Source organism: Netta rufina, assembly GCF_964035555.1.
Source record: "Netta rufina genome assembly, chromosome: 20".
In the NCBI taxonomy this organism is placed as follows: domain Eukaryota; kingdom Metazoa; phylum Chordata; class Aves; order Anseriformes; family Anatidae; genus Netta; species Netta rufina.
Genome location: NC_140144.1, coordinates 7,452,482 through 7,462,803, shown reverse-complemented (window position 1 = coordinate 7,462,803; position 10,322 = coordinate 7,452,482). Strand labels below are relative to the sequence as shown.

The 10,322-nt window shown below is 47.0% G+C and overlaps 1 protein-coding gene across 1 annotated transcript; it reads left to right on the top strand.

Annotated features, from left to right (window-relative positions):
• Positions 1-10,222, top strand: GTF3C5 (general transcription factor IIIC subunit 5; the record flags this gene model as incomplete). Its single annotated transcript, XM_084299319.1, has 12 exons — positions 1-153; positions 424-649; positions 878-1,076; positions 2,011-2,206; positions 2,687-2,791; positions 3,146-3,260; positions 3,910-3,990; positions 4,551-4,648; positions 5,201-5,283; positions 5,568-5,710; positions 6,407-6,569; positions 9,840-10,222. 11 exons carry the CDS (start codon positions 1-3, stop codon positions 6,562-6,564), a joined length of 1,557 nt encoding a protein of 518 aa, XP_084155445.1. The 3' UTR covers positions 6,565-6,569; positions 9,840-10,222.
• Between the last annotated feature and the right edge of the window lie 100 nt (positions 10,223-10,322).

The window sequence follows — 10,322 nt, the reverse complement described above, 5'->3', positions numbered from 1 at the left end:
ATGGCGGCGGGCGGGAGGTGCTGGGGGGAGCGGGGCTCGGCTGTGGTGCGGGTGCCCCGCACGCCGCGCATGGTGTCCGTGGAGTACCCGGGGCTGGTGCGGGATGTCGGAGCCATGCTGCGGACCCTGGGAGGAGAGGAAGGGGTGTCGAGGGTGAGGGGTTGCTGGGGAGCGCGGTCCGAGGCTTTGGGTAGGGTGGGGGTGAATGGGGGGCTGGCGTTGGGATCCCCTCATTTGTGGGCTGCTGGGGTTTAGGGGTGGTTTGTCGCGAGGTTTCGGGGTGATGCGGCTCGCCTGGGCCGCAGCTGGGTGAGGGAGGTGGGATGGGAGTTGTCAAATGGGGTGGGAGCACCCTTGGGTGCTGCAGGGAGCCGCCAGCCCTGGTGCTGCTAACAGAGACTGGCCCTGTCCTCCCCGACTCAGATCTACGCCGACCCTGCCAAAAGGCTGGAGCTGTGTTTCCGCCCCAAGGACCCTTACTGCCACCCCGTGTGTGCCAACCGCTTCCCTACCTCCACCATGCTGCTCAAGGTGAGGAGGAGGACCACGAGGAGGAAGACGCAGAAGGACACGGAAGAGCCAGCCCAGCCAGAAGTCCACTTCGAAATGGAAATCGTTGGGATTGTCACCACCGTTTACAAATTTCAAGGTAATACCTGTGTTTGGGTCCGCAGGGCTTAAAGGTTGATGGGAAAGGGAAGTGTTTCCCCTGAGGAATTTAAGACTGCAAAGAAAAGCAAGTCGTCTGTTGTTACAGCCTCCTTTCTGTATAAACCTTCGCATGGACTTATCAGACAACTGCTCCTGAAAGCTGAGTGTTGTGAGAAGTGTTATCTTCACAATGATTTCACGGTGTTTTAATGTTTCCTTCTCACAGGAATGTCTGATTTCCAGTACCTGGCAATGCACTCCGGTCCTGATGGCAAACAAACCTCCATGTATGACAAAGTCCTAATGCTCAAACCAGAGAAGGAAGAGTTTTTCAATAGAGAATTACCTCTCTACATCCCTCCACCAATTTTCTCACGTCTAGACACTCCTGTTGACTATTTTTATCGGCCAGATACCCAACACCGGTTAGTGCCTTTTCTCCTGATAAATAGTCTGTGTTGGTTCTTGAAAAGAAAGGAATATGAAACATTTTGTTGGATTGATATACACTTAAAACAGACAGGTTTTAAAGTTCAGGTTTCATTTTTCATCACACAAGATGCATCCAATGCATTCTGACTACAGTGTTGTTATAGGAACTGTGCTCTTGAAGCATCATGGCAGCATTAAATATATTGTTCATGTATTTCATCAGTATCAGCTGCTGAATGCTTCAATTGAAGATCACTGCTCCACGCAGGACATGACATGCGGTGTAGGATGCATGTGTGTGGCTTTCTGCCTGCTTCCAGGGGGCTGGAGCTGAGTGCAGTGTATGGAGGGTCAATGCCGTGTGTCCTGTGACTACGCTCACTGCACCTGTGCCCTGCTGGCCCCAGGTTACTTTTGCCAGGAGAACAATCTGCAAGGTCTCCCACAAGAAACATCTTTCGTTTTCTCACTGTAGTCCTTCATTAACACTTAGCAAAGCAAACTTATCTTAATACCTGTGTTTCCATTTTACTTTGTCAACGTACTCTACTGATATCCACTAACTCCAGTAGAGCAGAATGTGAAGCCTGTTTTGCAGCAAATATATTTTGTGCAAATTAGTTATCAACTGTCTGAATGGTTTCTATCAGATAGTGCAGGGGATCTCCTTCAACAGGCAACTAGAGGTAGTTTGGCCGCTTGTTTTTAAAACTTGAAATCACCTTTCCTCAGTGGTGAGTCCTTTACAGTTACCAGAGTGCTCCCTGGGGAGCTGGGGACAAAATAAGACCCACTCCTTACAGGGCTATATCCCTTCACATCAAAAATCAAAAAAACGTGCTACATTTTAATGTGTTCCTAGGAAAGCCACATGTCTGCGCATGCCACAGGCAGAAAGCAAACACAGTCCTTTGCCTTGTTTCCTAGGGATGGGTACAACAACCCCCAGGTGTCTGGTGAGAACCTCATTGGCCTCAGCAGGGCCCGTCGCCCACACAACGCTATCTTTTTGAACTTTGATGAGGAAGAAGTCCCAACAAAACCCCTGGATGCTGCTGTACAGACCTGGAAGAAAGTGTGCACCAATGCTGTGGATAGAAAGGTGGAGGAAGAGCTGAGGAAGGTACATGCTGCATCTCTGAGTTTGGCTGAGCACTCTACAGTTGCATGCTGTGTCTGCAAGGACTGCATGCAGCCATTTTTTGTTGACTTCCCAGAAAACTGTTGGGATCTCAACTACTTGGTGGCTTCTCTTATGGTTTTCTCATTGTGACATGAAATTTCCTGTTTAACCTTGTTCAAGATAAGGGCCCATTCAGAAGCCAGGCTTCTGAAGCCAGGCTTTCAGGTTCAGTTCCCATTGGACACCAGCTGTCCTTTGTGACCGTAGCCAAATATGCATTTGCTTTTTCTGTTCTCTAATCTATCAGAGAACAAGGGTGCTGGAATATTCTGATAGGGATACCAGAATATTTGGTGTCCTGAACAGCTGTGGTTCCCCTTGTAAATGTCAGATATGATAAATATTTGTTAAGGCATGACAATGTCATGTCAGGAAAGTGAGCGAGGGGCACATACCTGAAGTGATGATGTATTATTTTAGCTCTTTGAAGTCCGCCCAGTCTGGTCCCGGAATGCAGTAAAAGCCAATGTCAACATCCACCCAGACAAGCTGAAACTGCTGTTGCCGTACCTGGCCTATTACATGGTAAGTCTGGGCATCTGCCTGTGGTCCTGGCTGAGGCTGTGAGCTTCATGTAAAGAGAAAAAGGGAAGGCAATTTGGTCACACATTCAAACTGATTGTCCACCTGGCAGTGGAATCAGATTTTTTCCAAACAGATTTTCTTGTGATCTTGCAAGTTGATTTTTAAAGGCACACAAATATTTGGCCTTCAGTGCATAGATTGCCCATGTTTCAGTACGTAAATACTGGTTGTGAAAAGCAAGGAAGGAGTTAGTAAAAGAAATATTTGGACAATGCAGGAAATTACTAGAATTGTCTAAGAGCCTCTGCAGCACAACTATTTGTTGTAACCATCTACCCCTGTATGTTTACACAGCTAACAGGTCCCTGGAGGAGCTTATGGGTTAGGTTTGGGTATGACCCCAGAAAACACCCTGAAGCAAAGATTTATCAAGTACTGGATTTCCGAATTCGCTGCGGAATGAAATACGGTAAAAGGGCCCAACCCACAGGCACCCTCTTTGCTTTCTGGTTAATCCTTGTAGTTCTTTTCATTTGTTTTCAAACTTTTTTGCTATATCTGCTTTGATGAAAAGGACATCTTTTATAAACTCCTTTAAAACCTTATTTTATACCATGCAGTATTTCTACCCTCATTTGGCACATCCCAAACCCCAGGAACAGCTGGCTGACTTTCCATAGAAAATTCTATGGAATTTTCTGGAATTCTATGGAATTTTATGGAAAATTCTATTCTATTTCCATAGATTCTGTTGCTTCCATGGTAGCTTTCCCTCGGTGAACTCAACATTTGTGCAGGGCACCAGGTCTGAGGCTTTAGGACAAAGGTTCCCTTGCACTGTGACTTTGTAGAGGGAAAGTTGAGGGAAAGGACCTTCTGGGGTCATGTAATATGTCCACAAGAGAGCTGACATCCAGTCATGATCAGATCTTATAGATCCTTCTTTCCAACCAAAAGGGTTTTTGTTTATGTGACACCTCTCCTCTCCCCATCTCGCAAATTCAGCATATCCCAAAGATCATTTTACACGCTAGTCCAGCACTTCTATTACGGAGCTAGTGCTACTCTGCAGAATGCTTACCTTCAGTTCATTATTGGTTTTCTTTTTTCACCTCTAGGTTATGCACCTAACGATATGCCAGTGAAAGCAAAACGCAGCACGTATAACTACAGCCTGCCCATCACTGTCAAAAAGCCAGGTATGCTGTGCCAGCAGACGGGATGTCTGGCTCTGCTCTTTCTTTGGGTTACTCCATCTTAGTCTCAGGTGGTGAAAAGTCTTCCTGCATTCCAGCTGAGCCAAAATTGGCACTCCCTCCCTATTTGTAGTATTATGCTGTTGTTAAAACCAACAAGAGAGTCTCCTGGACAGTGTTTGGAGAAGCTTTGATACATGTCTGGCTGAGCCAGACAGAAGAGAGATCCATAAGCAACATTGTGAGAACTCAACATGCACTTGTGCTTGGTGATAGTGCAGCACAGATTAGGAGGGGAGGGTTTTTTGTTTGTTTTGGTTTGTTTCTTTGCCAAAGGTAAGTAGAAAAGATTAAAAGTATCAACAAAGCTGCTGTGGAAGGAACACAGCCAAATTCACCACCTTTCTGGAGACTGATCTGCTCTGCAGAAACATCTCTGAAGAATCAGCAGTTCATTTGCTGGGTTGCTGTTTTTTGCTGATCAGCAAAGTTGCAACATAGAGAAGCAACAGTACAATGCTACAGTGAAATATGTCCCTAATCGTGCCTCTGTTGCCTTTCAGTAAGTCATACAGTCAGCGTGCATGATCTGAAGCAGGGACTTGGTACTTCTGGTTCATCCAGTGCAAAAAAGTCTGCCTCCAGCAGGTATAAGCTGAAGGTAAGCGTTACTCTCTTTTACCAGAATCTTGAAATAGTATCGTAAAAAGGAAACGTTTCCTATTTTATAAGTCATTAGGGGCACAGATTTCTCTTTGAGACCTGAATGAGTTGATGGGTAAAAGCTTACCTGGGAAGCTGCTAGCTGAACGTGTCACTCCAGAACTTCATCTGCTGCTCACTGAATATATTTCTTACACGCTGCAAGATGGAAATTGTAGTCTTACCCCTAGTCTTAAACATGATGAGCGTTTTGTTTCAGTTTATAAAGTTGGAGAACTTTATGGGCAGCAAAGTGCAAAACATTGCCGTGTGTTTATCATCTTGCAGAATCCAGCAAGGCAAAATAAATATTTAAACAGGAGTCTATTTTTTTCCTCCTTTTTGCTAGAACAAAACTTCTGATCCGCTGTTACGTAGTAACAAGCTACAGCTAGAGCTGCAGCTTGGATATTGCCTTGGAACAGAATTGTGTAGGAAATGCCTTGTGCCAGGGTTGCCCCATTACACCACAAAACACGCATTAAATCCTTGCTATCTTTGCTCTTCTTAGGAATCCATCTACATTTTCCGAGAAGGAGCCTTACCCCCTTACCGGCAGATGTTCTACCAACTCTGTGACTTGAATGTGGAAAGGTATGGCACCCTTTCAGCTGAGTCATGTTAGAACTAGATTTCAAAGCCTGTTGTTTATATCCAGTCCATTACACTTGCTCTCCTTGACCAGCAACAAAAGAGGTGTTTAGTTTCTTAATAAAAATAAAACAGACTTTTATTCCTTTCTCATACAACAGCTAGGTGAATAACCAAATATGCTAGTCCAGCTCAATGAAACTGAAGTAAGCCACAGTCTGTCTTACTTGGAGCCTGCATCTGACTGTAGAAGACTAATATTTCACCCCCTTTTTACTCCTTTTTAGCTTACAGAAAATCATCCATCGGAATGATGGTGCAGAGACAGAATGCACAGAGCGGGATGGGTGGTGCCTTCCGAAGACGAGCGATGATCTGCGCGATAGCATGTCCCTGATGATAAAGCAGATCATCAGATCCACTAGACCTGGTAAGGATGTTTCTGAACCTCAGAGTGCCGAGCAGTGTAGTACTACCTACCTGATGACATTGAGATGTTGTGTACTGAATCAGGATATTGCCATCAATGCTGGGGAAGCAGCGTTGCTTTATTTGCAGCCTCTGTGCAGAATTAAGTGCTCTTTAACACCTGGTGCTCCCTGGGCTTTAGTGCATCACAGTGTACGAGCTGCAGCTGTTGTCCTGCACGTGAATGTGAGTTGGAGGAATAGCTAGGAGTAAAGAATTTCTTTTTAATCTTTCCTGTATTGTAGCTTTCAAGTTTTAAATGTCTTTGCCCAGCGATAGCGAAGCTATCATCCTTACTGATGTATCTCTCGGTGACATTAAGATTTTTTTTTCCTTTTTATTGATGGCATATATCTTACAAACAAGAAGCGAGGAAATTATTTTTGCTGGGCCAAATCAATATCCCAGTGAATTAGCTCAGAATCAGATAGGAGATGAGACATGACACTGCAGATCTGCTGCTGTTCTAAGAGCATTCCAGGGGTGTGAAAACATTGCTTTTTTCCTTTTTAAAAAATTCTATTAAGATGTGCAACCTTAGCTGTGATCTTCAGATTTTTTCTGCCTTTCTCTTTTTGTTTTACGAACTCTGCTGTATATTCTCCCATGTTGCACTGAGATGCATCAGAATGTCTTCCTCTCTTTCTTCCCAATGAAGCTCTTTTCTCAAGTACAACAAGCAATGAAGATGGCAAAGAGCAGCTGGCATATGAGTCTGGAGAGGATGAGGATGATGAAGAGGAGGAGGAAGAGGACTTCAAGCCTTCTGACGGGAGTGAAAATGAAATGGAAACAGAAATTCTGGACTATGTGTGAACTCGGTGAGTAGTCTTGCTGCTGTTGGACAGAATATTCTTGGCTCTTGTTCCTTGAGTGCTGAGGGCTCAGCAACCATACACAGGATGTGGGAAACCAGAACTTGCACTAAGTTGCCAGCTACCTACCTGTACTGACTGTGGTACCTGCTGATGGCTGTCATTTTGGATGTTCAGGAGGCATTGCCCACATTTACATAATAAGCCCTCAAGACATTGACAGGGGATATAGATTTCTTGCTGGCCTCCAAATGGCATTTAATGTAGCATCTCAACAGGCTGCCAAGAAGAGAGACCAGAGTCCAAACCGTCTGGAAATTACACCTGAAAACAGAAGTTGCAGTCCCGTATCTCTCCGTCTATGAGAAGTACACCTTGTCTGGGTTGATGGCCATGTGGAAAATAGAAAAACTGCCCAAGGAGGTGCTGAGGGAAAGCACCCCGATGTTACTCGAGTCCATAAAGGCAGGGTGCTGCTCTTTCCTTTGACTAAGGTGACTTAAAATTCTGTGCAATGACTTCAGCATCAAGCCTAGCCCGTGATCCTGGAAATAAAGCCAGCAGGACAAAAACACTTCCTGGCAGTGAATAGTTCCCTTCTGTTGGATGTAGCGTATGTTGTCCTTACTAGCTAACAGGCTTCTCCATTCCATTTTGACTCTGCCAGTAGTTAACAAGGACTGCAAGAAGACAGTATGGCAGAGCTTCAGGGTCATAGAGGTTGCCCACTCTGGCCATTAGTCTACTATCGCTGGCTGGATTGGTACTGTGCAGTCACAGAAATTAAAGATCTGCTGGCATTGTCTGGGTCTTGGTCATTCCTCAGTGTCACAAGTGGAAGGTTTAACATAAGTAGTTGATGATATGCTCTACTGCATATACGTGTATATATATTCTAATATCAGATATATGAGGACTGGCTCCTTATGGGTGCACACCCTATAGCTCGCTGGGAAATCCTGTGCTTTGCCTTGTGCTGCTACCTCAGGGTAGCATGGGCTGCAACAGTAAGTACAGAGGCATTTGTTACAGCTTTATGATTTTGTAAGGAGGGCTGTGTATTACTCTGCCTGGGGAGAACCAGCCAAGGTAAAGTGTAGGTGCTGGCAACGTGCAAGGCCAGAGGCACAAGTGGTTGTGCAACTGATTTACCTTTCTCAATACAATGCAAGCAGGGAACTAGGAAAAAAGGAGAGATGCTGTGGGCACTCTACTTCCAGGTAAGAATACCTACCTGTGCTCAGGTGTGAGCAGGCACCAAGAATAAAATGCCAGGAAAAATACCTGAAGCCCAGCTTTCTATCAACAACAGGCCAGAGTTTACGTATTTTCCAGCTGTTTCTGAAATTCCTCTGTCTGGGAAGACTGCAGTTACATGGATGCTTAATTCTGCCTTAGTAGGTAATGACATTAGCAGCACTACCTACACAATACAATCCTTTAGTTTTCAAAAACTCAGCTTTAAAGTAATCTATGTAACAAAAGACAAAGAAATTCTGTGCCTCAGGGCTGTATCTATAATACCCACACTCAGAGCCGTTACACCACCCAACCAATCGCCACTGCAGTCTGTGCAATTATAAAATAGAAAATAAACATGCTGGCCACGCTAGGAAAGGAACCCTTGAACTCCAAAGGAACGATGCCTCAAACCAAAACAGACCACTATCCATAACATACAGACCAACCCTTGCAGTTGCTCTTAAAAACCATTGCTAATATGAAAATATGAAAACCAGTAAATTAAAGGTCACATTTATACTATTGGAAAATGTTCCAGGCCCAACAACTCAGACTCAAACGACCAGGGTTAGTTGAAAGCAGGAATCAGATCTGCAAACAAAAAAGCCTTGTTTCTTCATTCAAGCCCAGAACAAAGCTCAACTCACGTACCGCACGGTACAACCCCAGGCTCAGTCCTTACCTCATCCACAGTCAGATCCATTTCCTTTCTCCAGGAACGGGCCAGCATTTTGGGAAGGAAGATAGGACACCCCCTGCCTTGGGGCAGGGACGTTTGAGCATCGATATTTTATTGCAAAGACTAATTACATTGCTGTGTACAAGTCACACTGGGCAGTGTGCTCCTTCATTGAAGTGGTACAAAATACATATGGTACAGCCAGTCCCTCCGGTGATGCTGAGCTGCCGAGGGAAAAAGGCAGGAGGGGAAAAGGAAGGGGACGGTGACAGCGGGGTGGGCAGGAGCTGGCAGGCACAGAGCGGCGCGAGGCCGAGGGGAGGCCCCGGGGTGCTGGTACCAGGCTCCAGGCAGGGAGGGGGGAAAACAGGAGGCAGGCTCTGCGTCAGGGTGCCAGGGGCTCCCATCATGTGCAGCGTGGGCACAGTGGGCCAGGCCGTGCCACCCTAAGGGGACACGGGGCTGGCAGAGCTGGTGCCAGCCCCGCTGGTCAAGAAGCAAGCGGCCTCTCCCCGCCTGGTGCCACGGGTCCCACCACCTCCTGCCACCAGCCCTGGTCCCCCGAGCGTGAGATCGCAGCATTGCTGCAGCCCAGGCCCCTCTCCGGGAGCCGGGGAACGCGTGGCCCCTGCCCGGCAGCACGGACAGACAGGGAGGAGAGGGTGGGGTGGGAGGAAGTGCTTAAATGAGATGGCCCAGCAGGTCCAGGAGCAAAGAAAACATAAAAAAAAAAATAATAAAAAAAGTTTTAAAAAGGAAAAAAATCCCCCCTTTGGTTAGTGTTTCCTACAGTCAATAAAAGAAGCATCTCTGCCCCTGCTCCATCAACTAGTGGGAAAGGAACAAGGGAGAGAGGGAGGCCAGAGCGGTCTGTGCCTCAGAGCGTGGCAGCGCAAGGCTGCTGCTTCCAGCAGCTGAAAACAGCAGGGGGGAGAGGAGAGGGACTGGGCTGCAGGGCAGGGGGAGGCTGGGTTAGTAAAATGTACAAGTTCATCTCTTCTATTTACAACCAATAAATATTGAAAAAAAAAAAAAAAAAGTAAACATTTTCGTTTTATACAAAAGAAGTCTCATTGCTGCTTCTCCCATGGTCAGTGTTTGAAAAAGTCTGGTTAAAGCCCAAGGTGAGTGGCACTTTCTGGGGGGCAGGCGGCGGCACTGGGGTACTCAGAGCACCCCGAGCTCTGTCTCGCCTCCTCGCCCACCTGCGCAGTCCCAGGGTCTCTATTTACACAGATTTGGACAGAAATTCACTCTCCTCTTCCTCGCTAGGCTGGCAGCTCTGGGGGCACGGGGAGGCGCGCAAAGCTTCCCCCGCCTGCAGAAGAGACACTGGCGTTTGATCTTTGGTGCAGGTTTGAACGCGGGCTGGCGAAGTCCAGCTGCATCGGGGAGAGGAGCGAGACCACGCGAAGGCTTCCAGTCATCGAGAGCACGAGGCGCCCGCTCCATCGCGGCACGCACGCAGCCCTTCCTGGGGCTCCCAGCACTGGCACGGGGCTGAATCCTTTCCAGCGTGCCTCCTCGTCCACGGCTTCTCCCAGGATAAGGACGTGGAGGTAAAACCAACGCTGGGAAGCTCCCGGAGCAGCTTCCTTGCAAACGGCCCCTCTGCAGGCCTCCGCTCCCCGGCTCGCGCGGACACAAGGCACCTACGGCAGAGAGGCGGGCTCCTGCTCTGGGCAGGCCGGCGGCTGGACGAGTGGCGCACCGTGGAAGGTTTGAAAAATAAAAATAATAAAACAGAGAGATTTCCCCCCGCTGCCTTCCTGTGTAGAGGGGAAAAAAAAAAAAAAAAAAAAAAAAAAAGACCTGATTGAAACAGGAGCTTGTGCAGA